The sequence below is a fragment of the Phyllobates terribilis genome, unplaced genomic scaffold (genome assembly GCF_046119375.1).
Source record: "Phyllobates terribilis strain yellow unplaced genomic scaffold, ASM4611937v1 Scaffold_4__5_contigs__length_816908805, whole genome shotgun sequence".
In the NCBI taxonomy this organism is placed as follows: domain Eukaryota; kingdom Metazoa; phylum Chordata; class Amphibia; order Anura; family Dendrobatidae; genus Phyllobates; species Phyllobates terribilis.
Window position 1 is genome coordinate 404,059,304 of NW_027362764.1, and position 19,456 is coordinate 404,078,759.

At 41.9% G+C, this 19,456-nt stretch overlaps 1 protein-coding gene across 5 annotated transcripts in view; it reads left to right on the plus strand.

The window, feature by feature from the left end:
- The window catches only part of LOC141265444 (uncharacterized), a 234,960-nt gene extending 222,558 nt beyond the window's left edge, over positions 1-12,402 (plus strand). For all 5 annotated transcript variants that reach the window (XM_073678560.1, XM_073678557.1, XM_073678559.1 and 2 more), the window contains 4 exons: positions 2,514-2,571; positions 2,720-2,902; positions 5,706-6,242; positions 12,182-12,402. In XM_073678560.1, coding sequence (XP_073534661.1) covers positions 2,514-2,571; positions 2,720-2,902; positions 5,706-6,242; positions 12,182-12,237 — 834 coding nt within the window. In that variant the 3' untranslated portion in view covers positions 12,238-12,402. The remainder of the gene's footprint in view (positions 1-2,513; positions 2,572-2,719; positions 2,903-5,705; positions 6,243-12,181) is intronic.
- Positions 12,403-19,456: the final 7,054 nt, after the last annotated feature.

The following is a 19,456-nucleotide window of genomic DNA, read 5'->3' on the forward strand; positions in this document are numbered from 1 at the left end:
ACTTTTGCCTTGTGTCATGGTGCTTCTTTATGTGTTTTTTTCTTCCCCGCTAATTTTACTTATATTTTTGTTAGTGTGAAAATATCTCGAGAGTAATAACCATAAGGCTATGTGCACAGTGAGTTTTCGCGGCGTTTTTGCCGTGCGAAAATGGGCCAAAAACGCTAGGGAATTATTGTGCAAGCTAATGCAATGACAATCCTGCTGTGAATATGACCAGGAACTTTCCTGTCAAGATTGTCATTGTGTTTAAATCTGCAGCATGTCAATTCCTTTTTCACTCATTGACTTCAAGTGAGTCAGTCAAATCCGCAGCAAAAACGCAGGTATAAAAATATTTGCGTATTTGCTGCAGATGTTTGCTGCGTATTTGACTGACTCAATTCAAGTCAATGAGTCAAAAACGCACAAAGAATTGCCTGCCGGAAACTATTCCTCCCATTAACCTATGGCCACTCCCGCTGATAATAGCGAGAGCAGGTGCGGCTGAGGGGAGAAGTAATCTCTTCAGCCAGCGCCTGTGTTCCGTGTAAAAAAAATAAATAAAGGCTAAAATAAATTGCCAATAAAATAAAAAACACTTCATACTCCCCTATCTGCCGTAATGCCGATGTCCCACTGCGATCCGATCACCCGGCAGCACGCTATACACTGATAGGAGCGCGATCACTCCCAGCACTGTATAGCTCTGAGCTGCCAGGAGTGAGGTCACTGGAGTTCAATCAGCTGACGAGCTCCGGTACCTCACTTGCGGCACCTGCGCTGCGTGGGAATTTTCTCACTCAACACTGGTCCGGTAAGTGAGGTTGCTACAGCTTATCAGCTGATCATAAGCTGATTGAACTCCATTGACCTCATTCCTGGCAGCTCAGTGCTATACACTGACAGGAGTTACTACACTCCTGTCAGTGTATAGAGTGCTGTCCTCTAGAACAGTCACACCAGTGATTGCTGGTGTGTCTGAACTAGAAGTGACCAAGATCGTCATGGGATACTGGATTATGTCATCACGGCGGAAAGGTGAAGATATGGTTGTTTTTTATTTTTGTTTTTTTTACAGGTGACAATGGCTTCAGCGGAATAGGCGTTAAGTAAGTATACTGTGTTTTTTATTGCTAAATAAATGATTAAAATCGTGTGGAGTTTTATTTAAAATAAATGACTTTATTCGTGCCATGTCTTTATTTCAAAAACTTTACGATGGGGTTAGTAATGGTAATTCATAACCTGGGCTTCTTGTCAGCTGCCAATACAAGGCGGACATGAACCCCAACCCTATTACTCCACTTACCACCGCACCAGGGCAAGTGGGAAGAGCGGAGGCTGAACGCCAGATTTTGCGCATCTTATGGATGCACCAGTTCTGGGGCTGCTGAGAGCTGAAGCCTCAAAGGGGGCCAGGATCCATGGCCCCTTCCCTGGCTATTGATATCAGCCTGCAGCTGTCTGCCTAGCCTTTCCTGGTTAGATTTTATAGGGGGACCCTATGTCAATTTTTTTCTGGGGCTCCCATGTAATCACACCAGTAAAGGCTAAGTAAACAGCTCTGAGCTGTTATTAATAGCCATGGAACATTTTTGGCTAATGGGCCCCTTCCCCGGCTAGTAATATCAGCCCCCAGTGGTTGGCTTTCCCTCTGCTGGTTATGAAAATTACGCGGAAGCCCACTCCATTTTTTTTTTCATTTAAGGTTATGCGAATTTACCGCATTCAATACATTCTAGTTGTCAAATTTCTGTTGCGGAGACTGGCAACTCTGCAAGAGAAATTGATATGCTATGGTCCTGAAAGACGTGCCACATGTTGGTGTCCTTGGGTAATTGGACTCAGATGCACGCATAGTGGACATGGGATTTCTAGAAATCGCATCCACTATGCTGTAACATCAGGCCGGTGCAGGTTTGACACATAAATACGCAGCGTCAAACCAGCAGTATTTCTTGATCGTTGGCACGTACCCAAACTCACCCGCAGCATGTCAATTTCTGCAGATTTTGACCGATTGAAATGTCATTACATGCAGTGGATTCACATGTGCTGACAACACAAGTGCGCGGCATTAAGGTTACTGGGATTAGGTTCGATGATGCCTAACCCTAGCTTTAGTAATGAAGAGGTGTCAGCCAGACACCCTCATTACTAAATAAAGCGTTAGTGTTTTATTCTCATTGTGTGTGTTTATTTATTTGAAATAACACACACACATTCTTTAATCATTTAAATTAACCAATATACTCACCCCAGGTCCAACAGTAACGTTTTTCCCTGCAGCATTTTTGCTGCCAAGAGATGCAGAAAGTTTGCAGAAATTTCTGCAACCAAATACTGAACGTGCGCACATAGTCTTAAAATAGGTTTGGACCAACAGCTTTCGTCATGATGCCGATACACAATTATTCAGCTCCATTTAGATACAATAAATACTGTACATATGCACTATGTGAATTTTTATTACTCAATATTATAATACTACATGTCACACTACATGCTTGTTTATGGATTTTTTTCCCTAGGATTTTCCTTCAAATATTCATGAAAACCTGCATACTGAAAAAAGCACTGCAAAGCAAGGTATTGTGATATTTCTGTTTTAAATGTCATAATCTAACTTTTTCTTGGAAAAGTATATTGCTATTTAAGGAACACATGTCCAATATTTATAGAAAATGATAAGTTTTTTTATTTATTTTGTAATGTAATGTTATTTTATCATTTAAAGGTATGAAGAGAGCAGCCGAAAAAATGCAATGGCATACAGAAGACACTTCATCTCCTGTGTCTACATACTCATTCAGTATGCCAATACAACTTGAAAACGCCAAGGGATTGAAACGCAAACCTGAGGTGTCTGAAGATGCTTCTTACAAGTTTCATGCACCTGTCTATATCAGCAGTCCCTCTGGTATGTGTATGTATTTATTTGTTTGTTTGGATATAAAAAGTACACCCCTTTTTTAAAATACCAGTTTTTTTGAAATGTAAAAAAAATAAAAACAAGAAGAATAATTATTGAACTTTTTTCCACCTTTAATGTCATCCATAATCTGTACAAATCTGTTGAGAATGAAACTGATTCCAAGAGTTAAATACTACTCATTCTGATTAACCTCATAAAAAGTTAAGTTTTTGTAGTAGAATTTTTCTGACGTTTTCTTAGTTGCTTATTACAGCAAAATCCATGATCCGTAAATAGCTTACAATACTGCGAAAGGATCTCATTGATGAAAAGTTATCAGTCAGGAGAAGGGCACAAAATAATTTCCAAGGCATTAGATATACTACAGAACACTATGTAGACAGTCCTCTAGAAGTGGCTTAAATTTGGCACAATAGTGACATTACCTAGAACTGGACGTCACTCAAAAATTGATGAAAAGACTAGAAGAAAATTGGATCTGGAGGTTGCCTAGAGGCCTACAGCAACGTTAAAGGAGCTGCAGGAATATCTGGCAAGTACTGTTTGTGTACTAAATGTGATAACAATCTCCCATATTCTTTATATGTCTGGCCTGTGGCGTACAGTGGCAAGAATTAAGCCTTTTCTTACAAAGAAAAAATATCCGAGCACTGCTATGTTTTATCAAAACTTACTTCAAGTCTGCCAAAAGCATGTGGGAAAACTTCTTGTGGTCTGATGAGGTTGAACTTTTTAGCCATAATTCCAAAAAGTTTTTTGGTGCAAATCCAACACTGCAAATCATCAAACGAACACCATACCCATGGTGGAGACAGCATTATGCTTTGGAACTGTTTTCCGGCAGATGGAACTGGGGCTTTAGTCTAGTCAAGATGGAGGGAATTCTGAACAGTTACAAATATCAGACAATTTCGCAGCAAAAACCTTCAGGCCGCTGGTAAAAAAAAATTGAAGAGAAATTTCACTTTTCAGCATGACAACAACCCTAAGCATGCCATCCAAATCGACAAAAGAATGGCTTCACCAAAAGATCATCAAAGTTTTGGATTGGCCCAGACCTGAATCCATTTGAAAATCTGTTAGTTGATCTGAAGAGGGCGCTGTACAGAGGAGATGCCCTCACAATCAAACAGATTTGGAACACTACTGCAAGGAAGAGTGGGCAAAGATTGCGGATTCTAGATGCGCCATGCTGATTGGTTCCTGCTCAAAAACACTGAATAATACCATAATTTCAAAGGATACGTCAGCAAAGTATATGTTCAACGGTTTGTGTATTTATGTAACTACGTTATTTTAGTTCTTCATTTTTCTATTTACACACTAAAAGATTTCAGTTTATTTTTCAATTGAATTGTACAAATAATGGATGACCTTAAAATTGTGAAAAATTCTGAAATTATTCTACTTGGTATGAACTTTTGACATGACAAAAACTTGTCATTCACTGGGGTGTGCAGGCTTTTTATATCCACTATATATAAAAACAGATGCTATACAGATTGCTTACCAACGAGAATACAGATCAAAAATTGTATGACTTTTTAGACGCTCGTGTGAACTTATCCTAAGAGTCAATGGATAAAGAAGTTCAAAAAGTTTACCTGCTTCAGTGAAAAAGAAGATGAGAAAAAACTCCACATGCAACTAAGATAACACCTGGGAAAAAAACTGTTTGTTCCTCCAGGATGGTGACCTTCACAGGGATGTGTGAATGTAGACTTAGGCCCTTTTCACACATTAGTTTTTTTGTGTATAAGTGAAAATGGGGACTATTTTTATCACTATTTTCAATCCGAATTTAATTCAGGCCCCATCACACTAAGCGACGCTACAGCGATCTCGACAACGATACGACCTGTCAGGGATCGTTGCTGCGTCGCTATGTGGTCGCTGGTGAGATGTCAAACAGTCAGATCTTCCCAACGACGCAGCAGCGATGCAGCGACCCGTAACGTTCTGTATAACGATGCACGCCTATGTGTTTCTGTGTCTGAGTCGTCAACAAGGTCGTTGGTAAGGTGTCAAACACACCGATGCATGCTACCCAGCAGGACCTCAACGATCAAAGAAATGTCCAGACCATTCCGACACGACCAGCGATCTCACAGCAGGGGCCTGGTCGCTGCTAAGTGTCAAACGTAGCGAGATCGCTACTGAGGTCGCTGTTGCGTCACAAAACTTGTGACTCAGCAGCGATCTCGCTTAGTGTGATGGGGGCTTTAGTGTTTGATCCATCTGTCAATTTTTACCATCAGTGTTTCATCAGTATTTCTTTCTAATATGCAAAAATAAACCTGTTTGATAGGCTTTTGAGAAAGCACCATTGATCAGTGATAAACAGATAGCACTAAAGGACATAAGAGTGCTATCCAAGTTTTTCACTGACATAGACATTCACGAGGATCAAAATTGGACTTGTCTCTGTTTTTTTCTTTTTTTAGGACACTCGATCTACAAAAATAAACCAGACATATGAACAGCACCATAAACTATAATTGTTAGGTGCTCTCGCTGTAAGAAAACACAGATCAAACAAATATGAGAAAATCTGTCTTGTGCAGGGGTTTTTAGGCCAAGTCTGCATGCAGAGGTCGTAGTCATGTAAAGACCATTTTCTTACTTTCCTGGTGATCAAACCCTTTTAATCTGAATGGAAAGTTTGAAGCAGGTTGGACAAAAATTGGAAAATATGGATTACTAGGGAAAGTGGGATAAAAGAGGAATGTTTGTAAACTTATCCATGCACAAGTGACTGTACATAACAATTTGTTTTATATATTTTCAGAACTTCAGAGCAGAAAAAAGAGTAATTACATGGAGCACTATGATTTTCCTACCATGCAGTCCTCTTCTTCCAATATGAATGGTATGGTTTCCCCTCAGCATAGCTCAGCTGAAGTGTCCTCTTCACATTCCTCTTCCATTTCTGACACTTACAGAAAAAGTAGTGTTCCCAATGAAAAAGCGTTTGTTTCGAAGACATTTGGTGGAGAAATGCAAATGGTAAAAGATACATCCCAAAATAGTATCTCTCAGAATAAGTCGTATGGCAACATTTCAAATGTTAAGGCCATTCAAGGAACTAAGTCGTTAAATGATGCTGACACAGATGCGGTGAATAATACTGCTGTTCCTGGACCATCATGTTCCACTAGAAACTGCTCATTGGAACCTGCTTCTGAAAAGCCTTCATCAAGCCAACCACAAGGAAAAACTGCCAAAGCTTTGAGTCCTGACATACTTCAACTTCTCAAAGGCCAAGATGCAAATACTGTGACAAATATTCTTCGTACCCTTTCTCCATTTTATCCTGCTCTTCAGGGTAAGTGTAAGGAAACAGACACTAGACTGGACACCATCAGATCTTTTTTAGGGTGTTTTTTTTTTCTGTAAATTTTCTCACAAATCCTAGCATATGCTACATTTTAAAGAAACATAGACCACCCCCAAAAAAGCTATACAATTGAAATAATATGCACCACAAATAATTCTTTTTTTGCCATTTATGTTTCACTATTGGATTTCAGTAAACATCTAGCTGCAGCCTTTTTTTGCAAACAAAATCCTAACACTGAAAAAAGTAGCATTTTTCTTAACAACCGTATAAGGCTGTGTGCCCACGATGCGTTTTTTAAGCGTCTCCGCAGCGGCAAAAACGCTGCAGAAATGCTTAAAAAACGCTTGGTAGAAAGCCTGCCATGTCCCCCATTGATAATCCGCATGTGCTGTGCACATGCTGCGGAAATTTCCGCTGAGGATTATCATTGCGGAAAAAAACGCAGAACTACCAATTATTTTGCGGAAGTGCTGCGTTTTCGCCACCATTGACTTGCATTAGATCGCATGGATTACGCATCACTGCATCTGTACTTGCTTAATTGGCGCGTTCTAATGTGCAGATGGTACCCGGGTGTGGAGGAAAGGAGAGTCTCATCCACACCCAGGTACCATTAAAAAAGCTGTAAAAAAAGAATAAAATAAAAAATAAATATATTCTTACCTTCTGGCGGCCCGCGCTGTGCTCCTCCTTGCTTCCCGGCACTTTGCGATGGAATGAAGGACCTGCGCTGATGTCAGTCATGTGACGGGTCACGCGACGCTGACGTCGGCAGGTCCTTCAGTGTACCGCTGCCGGCAGCCGGGACCGAGCGAGGCAAGACAGCGCGGGCCATCGGAGGGTAAGTATATATTTATTTTTTTATATTCTCTCGGGTCACACTATATAAATCCATGCCGTTTGCATGGATTTATATAGTGTGACCAAGTTGACAAGCACTTTCCAAGTGATGCTAAAATCTCTTGGAAAGCGCTTGTCAACCTGCATGCGGAAATGCATGTGAAGAACGCTTCACATCCGCATGTCCCTGGCAGGAAAAACGCATGTACAATCCGCATGTACAATCCGCATGCGTTTTTTTCTGCATCGTGGGCACATAGCCTAACAGTAGGTTGTCTGCATAGAGAAATTTAACAAAGCAGTACAGAACTTTTTTTTCCATTCCTGTACACAGTCTCACACTCTTCACTTTTTATATATAGAATGTACTTACATCCAAGCATCTCGGCCTCATCTTGATTCCCATATTTCACCCTGCATTTTATTCCTTTACACTCCAATTCTGTGATGCATCAGAACAGTATGGCATCACATGGGACAAAGACTCTATACCATCTCTGCTTGCAGTGGGGACAGTGTGATTTATTCCATATATTCTCCTAAATAAGATAGGGGATCGTAAGAATACAGTCCCAAAGGCCAATCTATGTTCTACTTCATAATAACTGCATAACAGGTGCTGTCTAGCCATCATCAGTAAATGTGATTAAAATTCTCCACTGGTGGGAGGGATAGAAACTCCTGTATATAATGCAGTTTCAACATACAGGAACTTCTCGTAACTGAGATGGCGACCCATTTCAGGTAACATAAAGACAAATCCCAAGGGATTACCATGAAGTCACCATACCATGCTGAAGAGAATTGTACAATGAATTTTCAGATAGAAAGGAACCGAACAACTAAGGAAATACTAGCTGAATTCATATATATATACAGAATTGAATTTGCAACACCAAAAAGGAAAAGTTGTGAAATTATGAAAATCACATTATCAGTTGACATGTTACTGATATGGAAATTATGAGAAAATGGAAAACATCTTGAATTATTCCATATTGAGTATGAGCGCCACATGTAATAATACATGCACTTTCATGCCTTAGCATGCCATCAATGAGGTTATTAATGGTTGTCTGTGGAATGTTCTGCCACGCTGACCATACATGCATGTCATGCAAATCATAAAGATCTGCAGCTGGCAGTTCCCTTTTCAATTGCCGACCAATGACGTCCCAGATTGATGGAAGAAAAGCCATGAGATGCTGCAGGCCATGGAAGGACATTTAGGCCACGCATGCTGCTCACGTTTGCACGAGCAACATGCGGCTTGATGTGATGCTGAAAAATGACCTCGGATACAATGTAACACCAAGCTGTTAGTTTACCTCGAATGAAAACTAGAGGGGTCCGGTTAATGTACATTAGGCCACCACAGCTCCTATTCCCAGGATTACGATTGGGGTGACATTGAAGGCCTCTTCACAATGTTACCCACACGGTCTTGTCAGATTTGAAGGATGGCGCATAGTGATTTATTCTGTGCTGGAAGTGAAATCGGGCATCAAATATCTAGCCTAATGCGTCGAAATGTGTATACACAAACCATGAGAAGGCATGTGTATGACATTAGACCAGACGTCCATCTGAAAGTGTTCTATTGACATCATGCCACCGCTCTAAAATGTTGTGATTTGGAGAGCAAGATAGCAATGGAGGTGTATCCTCTTCAGCGATGAGTCCTGCTTTTGTCTTGGATGTAATGGTAGCCGGAGTTTGGTCTGGAGACCATTTGCATAACGCCATGAAGAGACTTTCATATGGGAATGTGAAACTGTACCAGGAGATAGTTTTCAACACGACAGCGCAAGACCACATGCTGCGTGTTTTACTGTGAGCAGCATGTGTGGCCTAAACGTGCTACCATGGCTTGTAGTGTCTTCTGACTTGTCTCACATTGAGCACATCTGGGACTTCATTGGTCAGCAACTGCAAATGGAGCTGCCAGCGGCGGATCTCGATGACTTGCGTGGACAAGTGCATTCAGTGTGACAGAACACTCCTCAGCCAACCAAGAATAATCTCATTGATAGCATGCTTTATTGTAAGTGCATGTATTTCTGCATGTGGCGCTGAAATTTTGTTTCCATTTTTTTCATCATTATATCATTTATTCTGTGATTTCCATAATTACACGACTTTCACTTCTTCATATTGAAATTCCAATGTTGAGTGTATATTCGAGGACTAAAAGCAGGATTGATAAAAAAACAAAAAAAACACTGCTACTATAGGAGTATAGATAATGGATAACATTATTATACTTAATAGTATGTCTTTCGGGCCTCCCATCTTCATCATTGTAAGTCAGTTTATTTGATGAAACAGGAAGATGTTAAAGGGGTTGTTCAAAACTTTTTTGTAGGTCATCAATATCTAATCTGTGACCTATCACAGTCCTACCGATCTCTCACACACTCACACACACACACACACACACACACACACACACACACACACACACACACACACACACACACACACACACACACACCTGTTCCCGGCGGCTGCTGGGTTGCCAAGTTGCACAGAAGAGCTCCAACAGTGGCCAAGGCTGGGTACTGCACATTCCCCCCCATACTCAAATTGATAGCGGGCAGATGTTCAGTACCCATCTATGGTCACTATGAGTGGGGGGGAGTTACGTGTTGCACTCCCACCGATCAGATATTGATGACCTATGCTAAAGATAGGCCATCAATATGAGATTCATATACAACCCCTGTAAATAATAAGGCTGCATTTACCCTTAGGGAGGTGTGCCTTTCAGTACATATAAATTTATATCTTGCCACGCCTTTATCTTGAGATCCATTCACCTTTTTTTTTTTTGCATTTTTTTATGAAACAAAATCTGTTTAGGAGAGTAAATCTTCCAAAAGCTATACAATTGTAGCCTTGCCAAGGATAGAAATTATCAATGGAATTACAAACTATGGCCCCGATAAATAAAGACTGATGTTTTGTGCACCAGTCTTAATAAAAAATGCGTTGGAGCCACATACGCCAAATTTATTAAGAGGTGTTTAATGATTTGGTGTGTTGTACGCCACCAGAATAAATGTACATCACTCAGTGACTGGAGTACATTTATATTATAATTGATGTCACTTTTAAAAAAAATGGTAGAGCAGTCTGGAACTGATATAAAAATAAAAGCCAAAAGTTTCAAAGTTTTGTTATGTTCAAACTGTTTTACTACAGAATTCCAGCTAACCTAGTTACAAAGAAGCAAGTAATAAAGCATGCACAATAGATGTGAATATATAAATCTACAGAAATGATGTCACACTTTCAAATGATAAAATATAACATTTTTATTAGATCATTCTTAAAAACAGAATAATAATACAATCCGGGAAATAGAAAACAAAAAATGCTGTCCATCTCAAATAATTCTTCTATAATAGAGGATGTGCACCAACCCCTTAGATTCCCCAATGCTACGGTGCTTTCTGCTGGGTCCAGAAGTGTTAGCAATTATTTTATACCATTAGTTTCCTTTTAGAGGGAACCTGACAGCTGATTAATGGTGCCCATACTATGGTTCCTTCATTTCAGGCAGGTATGTAGTACTCTGAAACACATTTCAGAGAATGAATACGTTCAAAACCTGGCCAGAGAAAATGCAGCCTGGGTGATTAGTCCAGGAGGGCAGTCCCTGGCGGCTTTGCCCTGCAACCCCTTGAGTGATAGGTCTTTCTCTACATGTCTGTATGGGGAGACTTTTAGGGCTCGCTCACATAAGCGTATAAATCGGAAGAGTGCTGTCCGATGTTTTATCAGATAGCATTTGGACAAATGATATATAATTGTGCAGTGCAACTCTGCATTTTTTTTTTTCCCACAGACCGAATCTGTTTGTGGGAAAAAAAAATCGCAGCATGTTGCAAATTGTACTGTAGATTGGATGATGCACTCAAGTCTATGGGTGTGTGGAAAACATTGGACTGCACTCGGATGACATCTGAGTGCAGTCAGATTTCCGCGGGCACAGACAATGGAGAAGATGAAGAAATTAAGTTCTGCATGTGTGATACGATTCTGCCATGTTTGAGGATCAGATCCTAGTAAACTGAAACACTGATCAAACTCTGAGCAGAGTGTTATTACCATAATCGAGCAGATTCTCTCGGAAGAGAGAATCATCGCTCGTGTGACCCCGGCCTAACTCAGAAAAGCGCTGATAAGCCACCGGGCAACGGACTCTTTGATTAGTCATTTGAAATACATTGTCCCTGGCCGTATTATAAATGCAGCAGAGCTCCGGTACACAGAGCGAAACAGTTGAGAAAGGGGAATAGGTGAGTTGTTTTGTGTTTTTTTATTTTAATTATTGGTTAGTACTTGTGTGGGGAAAATGGTGGATCATATTTGTTTGGGGGCATAATACTGTGGAGGGAGACTATGAGCGTCATTTTACTGTATGTAGGAACTGTGGGGGCCATCATACCTTGTTACTGGGAACTATGTGGGGGCCGATATACTATGTGGGGAGACTGTGGGGGCCATAATATTGTGTGAAGGACTGTGGGGACATCATACGTGTGTGGGGACCATAATATTGTGTGAACAACGGAAGGGACATCAAACTGTGTGGGGTATTACAAATTATCAATATTATAAAAAGCCTTATAAAAACAAGTGTTAGCAAGAGCAGCTTGTCTGCATACTTAATTCTGCTCATTATTAAATACTAAAAATGAATATAAAACAATAATTATAATGAGCAGAATTAAGTTTGGTCTGTTGGTTCAGCCCTCCACACCAGTCACATTTTCTTGTGGGAAAATGAATTGCCCACCTATTATTGTAAATAATATTGTGCCTCATGGATTCACCATGTGAAAACCCACTGGATACCAAAGAGTGACTAGCACAAAGCCCAAGTCAGCCCGCAAACTTAGCTAATTGTTTGCCAGTGACTCACACTTGGATATCCAGGTAGGGTAATTCTATGTTCCTGCACACATGAAATACAGATACGTGTCTTAGCTCTGAGCTAACTGCAATAGTAAGTGAAGCATGTCATTACATTATTTTTTGTTCCTCATGCTGTGTTTCTTCTTCCTTTTCTCTTACAGAAGTAAACCTTGATATGCTTGCGCAAGTGCTAGTAAACACTGGGGTGCTCGACTGATGCCCTGAAATATCATCGCAGGGTGTGGTATAAAAGATTAATTTGAAAATCCGATTTTCTTTTTGTTGGATATGAAGAATAAATGTAGTAATATTCAACCTCCACATTTATTTTGTATGTTATTGATATGTTATTGCTTTTATTTTAATAAAGCCTTTCAGCGTTGATGAGTTTATTAATCACTTTTTTGAAAACCCTTAAATTAGATAATCCCCCCCCCCCCTCCCAATCACATAAATAGTAAGTGACCACTTTAGTGTTCAATCTAACACCTAAAGTCTGATATGGAATAAATAGTTCAGAGATGATGCCACTATACTTATATTTTAATGAGGACCTGTCACCAGGTCAAAAGTGACCGGCTTTTGCTCTTGTTTTATACCTGCTGCTGTATTTAAAAAAAAACCCTTAATCAGAATACTCAGTGGAGCAGCAGAAATAAAAGAAGCAAAAACTGACCACTTTTGACCTGGTGACAAGTCCTCTTCAAGATGATAGTTTAGCAGTAATTTGAATGCTCTTTGCCTCCTTCCATCCCCTTCTCCTTTACACGTCAATGGCACAAACTGGTGTTCACCAACCCCCATATCTCTACCCTTATTTCACTATTCCATCATGAGTACACTGCGGTGTTCATTAGACCCCGGCATGTACAATATTTTCAACAACTCAAGCACAGGATCCAAATGGTTGTACAAACAAATTTCACAGCAGAACCTTCTGATAGCCAGAACTTCCTTTCTCTCACCTCCTAGCATGCAGTGCTCTTGCCATCATCCAGTGGCTTTCCCGACCTGAGCTGGAAGTGCTCCTGTACGCAGACAGAGAGACTGCCCTCCACTTCCTGAAATCTGTCTTGATGTCGTTGTTAATGGTAACCTGTTTTCAGCAGCAGACCGTGGACAGCAAGTTAAGATAGAAGGTTGAAACATGCAGGCTGCTACTTTGAAGTGACCTCTCAGATTAACTGCTAAATGCAGACAGTCCGATGCAGAAAATAAGGGTGTTGTATAAGAAGCCTGTGCAAATGTAGACTAATGTCCTGAGATATTGCATACATGCTACATCAATGTGCGGGCAAGAGGAGGCATTTCTAGAGTTCGAGGAGGTGGTGCTCTAATATTTGTGGACTGGGAAGGGACAGGCAACCCATTTTCCCAGTAGAGTTTCTTCTGTTCGAAAATAGTGAGGACCCAACATAAGTGGATAAAGAAAGATACAATTCATTACTGTGAAACCTGATTTACACAACCTGGCCTGTATTTAAAAGGTACTAACCGGGCCCGTATGATATAAAGTGGGGCCCTGTGCAAAAATGAAAAGTGGGGCCCCCAAATGCTAACACATTGCAATATCAAAAAGAAACATTTAGGGTGCATTTACACTAACCAAGTTTCAGACCATTAAATGAGCAACGATCAATTACCGTATTTTTCGGACTATAAGACGCACTAGACCATAAGAGACACCTAGGGTTTAGAGGAGGCAAATAGAAAAAAAAATTGAAGCAAAAAATAGTCATGATGCACTGTTATGGGGGAGGAGGTCTGCTAATTCTGTGCTAATATCCCCCATACTAGTATATGTGGCCCCCATCCTGGAATACATGGCACCCCAATTGCCACCCTGATATGCATGGCACCCCCTCATCCCCCATCCTGGTGTGCATGGCACCCCCTAGTCTCCCATCATGGTATACATGGCACCCTTCATCCCCCATTCTGGTATGCGTGACACCCCCATCACGCTGCACACAAAAAAAATAAACAATTCTACTCCCCTTCCTTCCATCTTGTTCAGCACTGCATCCTGTCCTGCCAGCAGCTGATCTTACCGTGTGAGCAGCGTATGACGTCACTGCCAAGCACCCCCACACGCAGAGGTCAGCTGCCGGAATAGTCACTACTCTCCACGCCTGGGCTGGGTGTGTGGCGTAGTGACTATTCATTCTCCTTAAAAGCGCGCACAGTGTCACCTGCAGCTGCTGGGATCGCGTGTGCCCGCTATTAAAAAGCATGGATATTCTCTACTCGCCCATGGAAGTAGGGAGTAGTGAATATTCATGCTGTTTAGTAGTGGGCACAAGTGAATGCTGAGCCACTGTAGAAGCTGACAGCTGCGGCTGACACTGTGCGTGCTATTAAGGAGAATGAATATTCAGTGCTCCACATACCCATGGGCGTGGGGAGCAGTAAATATTAATTTTCTTTAGCAGGGGGCATAGTGTTGGCTGCAGCAGCCAGCTCCTGCCTCCTGTTCCCCCCCTCCACTCCATCCCCATCCATAGCAACAAGTATAGTACATTCGGACTATAAGACGCACCCCCCCATTTTCCTCCAAAATTTTGGAGGAAAAAAGTGCGTCTTATAGTCCAAAAAATACAGTGTGTTCAAGCTGTTCTGCAATTGTTTAATGAGCCTCTTTACTCAGGCTGACAAAGAATGATGGGGGTAGAACGATTGATCACGAATAGATTGTTCTGTCGCCGTGCAGGATCATGTTGTCTGCTGCACATGTTCTGTTTACACGAGATGTGCTCTCGAGAACTATGATTTTTTGTTCCAGCTTAAATAATTCATCTACCCAACAAATTAGCGTTTTGCTCATTGATTGGGTGTTTACTGATCTGTTTACCCCTATGAACGCTAGTCTACGCTACCAGTATTGTTAAATGAGTACACTACACACACTGACACTCACTCTTCAGAGGACATTCCACGAGGTCATCTCTTTAGTTTATCTAGGCTCTCTCTCTTCCACTTTAGTTCCTCCATACTTGTACAGCGTAAAGGACCTTTAGTCCCATGACCATGATATCACGCTAACTTAACTGTGGTTTTGGAGCAGAAACTTGAAAAATCCTACTCATAATCCCAAATCTCTTAAGTTTTTAAGTTTCAGAATAGTCATGAAGCACGTTTATGGATTGCTACATGTGTACAAGATCACAACCATCGTCAATACATGAATGCAGGTCCAGAAACCTATCAGTACATTTATACAGCACCAAGCTTAGTTCCGATTTAAGTCGTTCTACTTATTTTCTTCTCCATGTGGTCAAGACGCCATGATGAGCTTTCATGCCCTGAGTTTGTCTTTCTAGACTTTCCTCTTCTCAGCTTTCAGCAGCACATCCTGACACACTGCCCTTAAAAATAAAAGTATCATTATACTGCCATATAAATGTCAACTATGCTGCGCCCCTGAATAAATAATTGCCTTCATTGTGCTTCCTGCACAAAATATCCCCCCACATACTGCCCCTCTCCATAATATACCCCCTCACAACCCTCTAAATAATATACCCCATAACAGCCCCTATCCATAATAAACCTACCACACTGCCCCTCTACATAATATCACCTCAAACTGGCCCTTTCCATATCTCCCCCACAATGCTTCTGCATATTGTCCCCACTGCCCCTCGCTGTAGTATGTCCTCTTTCACAATCCGCCAATTGACCCATAATGTCCTGCATTGCCTCATAATGTCCTCCATTGCCCCTTTATGTGCCCTCGCAGTAAACCCAACCCTTCCCTTTCCCACTCATCTAAAATGACAGCACATTTCATTTTCATCTCCTCCGTGGAGCGCTTACCTGTACCCGACTGCGGCCCTGCTCCATAATATAACACTCTCCATAATGTCCCCCCCACACAGCCCTTCTCCATAATAGTGTCGCTCTCCATAATATACATCCCTACACTGATCCTCTCCAAAGCATCCCCCCAAACTGCCCCTTTCAATAATATTCCCTCCACACTGCTGCCCTCTTCATTAAGTCCACACACCCCACTACCCCTCGCTATACTATGCGTCCTGGTGCCGCAGTGATCAAATGTATTCGCGTCTGAAAGACGCAAATACATTTGAATATAGGAGGAAGAAGAGATGGGTGCAGCATCTCCTGTACAGCTGGTTGAGCCGCACACCACCGCTTGGCGGGCCATATGTTGTGCAGGCCCGATGTAGTTGAACCCACTTAATAATTTATATTGGTATAATCAGCACAGCTTATAGATGAAGCTGCATGCTGACTCTTCTGAGTCCTGCCGGGTGACAACACAGCAGATAATGGTCACACATTCACTATTGCTACACATAGAGAGTTTGTATAAGTCATGGAGTGTGTCTCCGAATATGGACATAATATATTGGGCACTGAAAAGCCATTCACTGTACATTAACTTCTAGAAAAGACTTTTTAGGTCAAACTGCACCCCTAGTTGAATGCCTTCAGAGGTTTATTTTCCAAAAGTGGGTAAATTCTGAGGGGTTTCTAATATTTCAACACCTCAGTGCCTCTGTAATTATGGCATAATGCAGTAAACATTAGCAAACTTATCTCCAAATGTTGCATTGTGCCATTTCCTTTCTGAGTTCTGCTATGAGCACATTTGCAATTTTCACTCTGCCATGTGCTGCACTTTAAATTTAACCCCTTCCCGAAATCCACCATAAATTATTGGGGAAGTGTGCTTAAACAAACAGACTCACAAGCAGAGCCGGCATAATCATCAGTGGGTGTCTGCTATAAATCCTAGCTTCAGAGGCGTAGCTATGGTTTTAGTTCAGGGGGGGTGAAACTTCTGAGTGGGCACCTAACCAGGTAACCCTGATTACAGCTATGATGGGGCACCCAGAGAGTGGATGTAGGGGAACCTCAGCAGATGATGGCACTGTTACTGAAAATAATCTCTATACAAAGATCAGCACTGATACTATCGCCATATGGCGACATATATTGATATATACAAGTACTGCAGAACATATAAGAGATGACAGCACTGTTATACAGTGCCTACAAATAGTATTCAACCCCCTGCAGATTTAGCTGGTTTGATAAGATGCAAATAAGTTAGAGCCTTCAAACTGCAAACGAGAGTAGGTTTTATGAACAGAAGCATAAATCTTACAAACCAAAAAGTTATGTTGCTCAGTTGAATTTTATTAAATTTTAAACATAAAAGTGTGGGTCAATTATTATACAACCCCTATGTTTAATATTTTGTGGAATAACCCTTGTTTGCAATTACAGCTAATAATCGTCTTTTATAAGACCTGATCAGGCCAGCACAGGTCTGTGGAGTTATCTTGGCCCACTCCTCCATGCAGATCTTCTCCAAGTTTTCTAGGTTCTTTGGGTGTCTCATGTGGACTTTATTCTTGAGCTCCTTCCACAAGTTTTCAATTGGGTTAAGGTCAGGAGACTGACTAGGCCACTCCAACACCTTGACTTTTTCCCTCTTGAACCAGGCCTTGGTTTTCTTGGCTGTGTGCTTTGGGTCGTTGTCTTGTTGGAAGATGAAATTACGACCCATCTTAAGATCCTTGATGGAGGAGCGGAGGTTCTTGGCCAAAATCTCCAGGTAGGCCGTGCTATCCATCTTCCCATGGATGCGGACCAGATGGCCAGGCCCCTTGGCAGAGAAACAGCCCCACAGCATGATGCTGCCACCACCATGCTTGACTGTAGGGATGGTATTCTTGGGGTCGTATGCAGTGCCATCCAGTCTCCAAACGTCACGTGTGTGGTTGGCACCAAAGATCTCGATCTTGGTCTCATCAGACCATAGAACCTTGAACCAGTCTGTCTCAGAGTCCTCCAAGTGATCATGAGCAAACTGTAGACGAGCCTTGACATGACGCTTTGAAAGTAAAGGTACCTTACGGGCTCGTCTGGAACGGAGACCATTGCGGTGGAGTACGTTACTTAAGGTATTGACTGAAACCAATGTCCCCACTGCCATGAGATCTTCCCGGAGCTCCTTCCTTGTTGTCCTTGGGTTAGCCTTGACTCTTCGGACAAGCCTGGCCTCGGCACGGGAGGACACTTTCAAAGGCTGTCCTGGCCGTGGAAGGCTAACAGTAGTTCCATAAGCCTTCCACTTACGGATGATGCTCCCAACAGTGGAGACAGGTAGGCCCAACTCCTTGGAAAGGGTTTTGTACCCCTTGCCAGCCTTGTGACCCTCCACAATCTTGTCTCTGATGGCATTGGAATGCTCCTTTGTCTTTCCCATGTTGACCATGTCTGAGTGCTGTTCACAAGTTTGGGGAGTGTCTTAACTAGTCAGAAAAGGCTGGCAAAAGAGATCTTTAATCCACACATGTGAAGCTCATTATTCTTGGTGCCTGAACTACTTCTTAATACTTTTGGGGGACCTAACAGAATTCTTGTGGTTTGAGGGGTTGAATAATAAATGACACTCTGAATTAACTTTTAACGTTTTTAAAAAAAAAAATAAAAAAAATTTGCTGCAGTGCATTTCCCACTTCCAGGCTGATCTACAGTACAAATGTCACAATGCCAAGTTAATTCCGCATGTGTCAACCAGCTAAATCTGCAGGGGGTTTAATACTACTTGTAGGCACTGTATATAGTAACTTACAGCTGATGTTCTTTCTGATTAAATTGTTCACTTTTCCATCTGGCCAAGACCAACACGACAACGTCTCCGTCCAGGACTCAGGGTCTCAGGTCTGCAGAGATCACAATAACGACACATTTGACTCCTTACATTTCAGGCCCCGTCCCCATCTATTCCCAACCTGCACAAACACCTCTTCCTGCTGATACCCCAATACTGAGCCACTGCTGCTGTATGTGTCCATTTTACTGCACCTACTGTGTGCTCTCTAAATGGTAAAACAACCCTCTAGAATATAGTAATGCAGTGTGCAAGTGCCCTAGAAAACAGTGACCACATTTTGCCCTCTATAAAGTAATGCCCTCTGTGTGCCCCTCTGACAGTCATAATAACCTGAGTTCCCCTATAACAATAAGTGGCCACTTAAGATTTAATAATGTCCTGAGTCTCCCCCCATGTATAGCTCCCCTCTACACAGCATGATGCTCTCCTATACACAGTATAATTCCTCCTCACTGTATAGTACCCCACACAGTATACTGACCCCTTAGTAGCCCCCAAACTGATGGCTCCAACACTGTATGATGGCCCCCACACTGCGCAAAGGCCCCACATTATCTCCCACACTGTATGATGGCCACCACACTGTGCAAAGACCCCACATTATCTCCCACACTGTATGATGGCCCCCACACTGTACAAAGACCCCACATTATCTCCCACACTGTATGATGGCCACCACACTGTGCAAAGACCCCACATTATCTCCCATACTGTATGATGGCCCCCACACTGTACAAAGACCCCACATTATCTCCCACACTGTATGATGGCCCCCACACTGTAC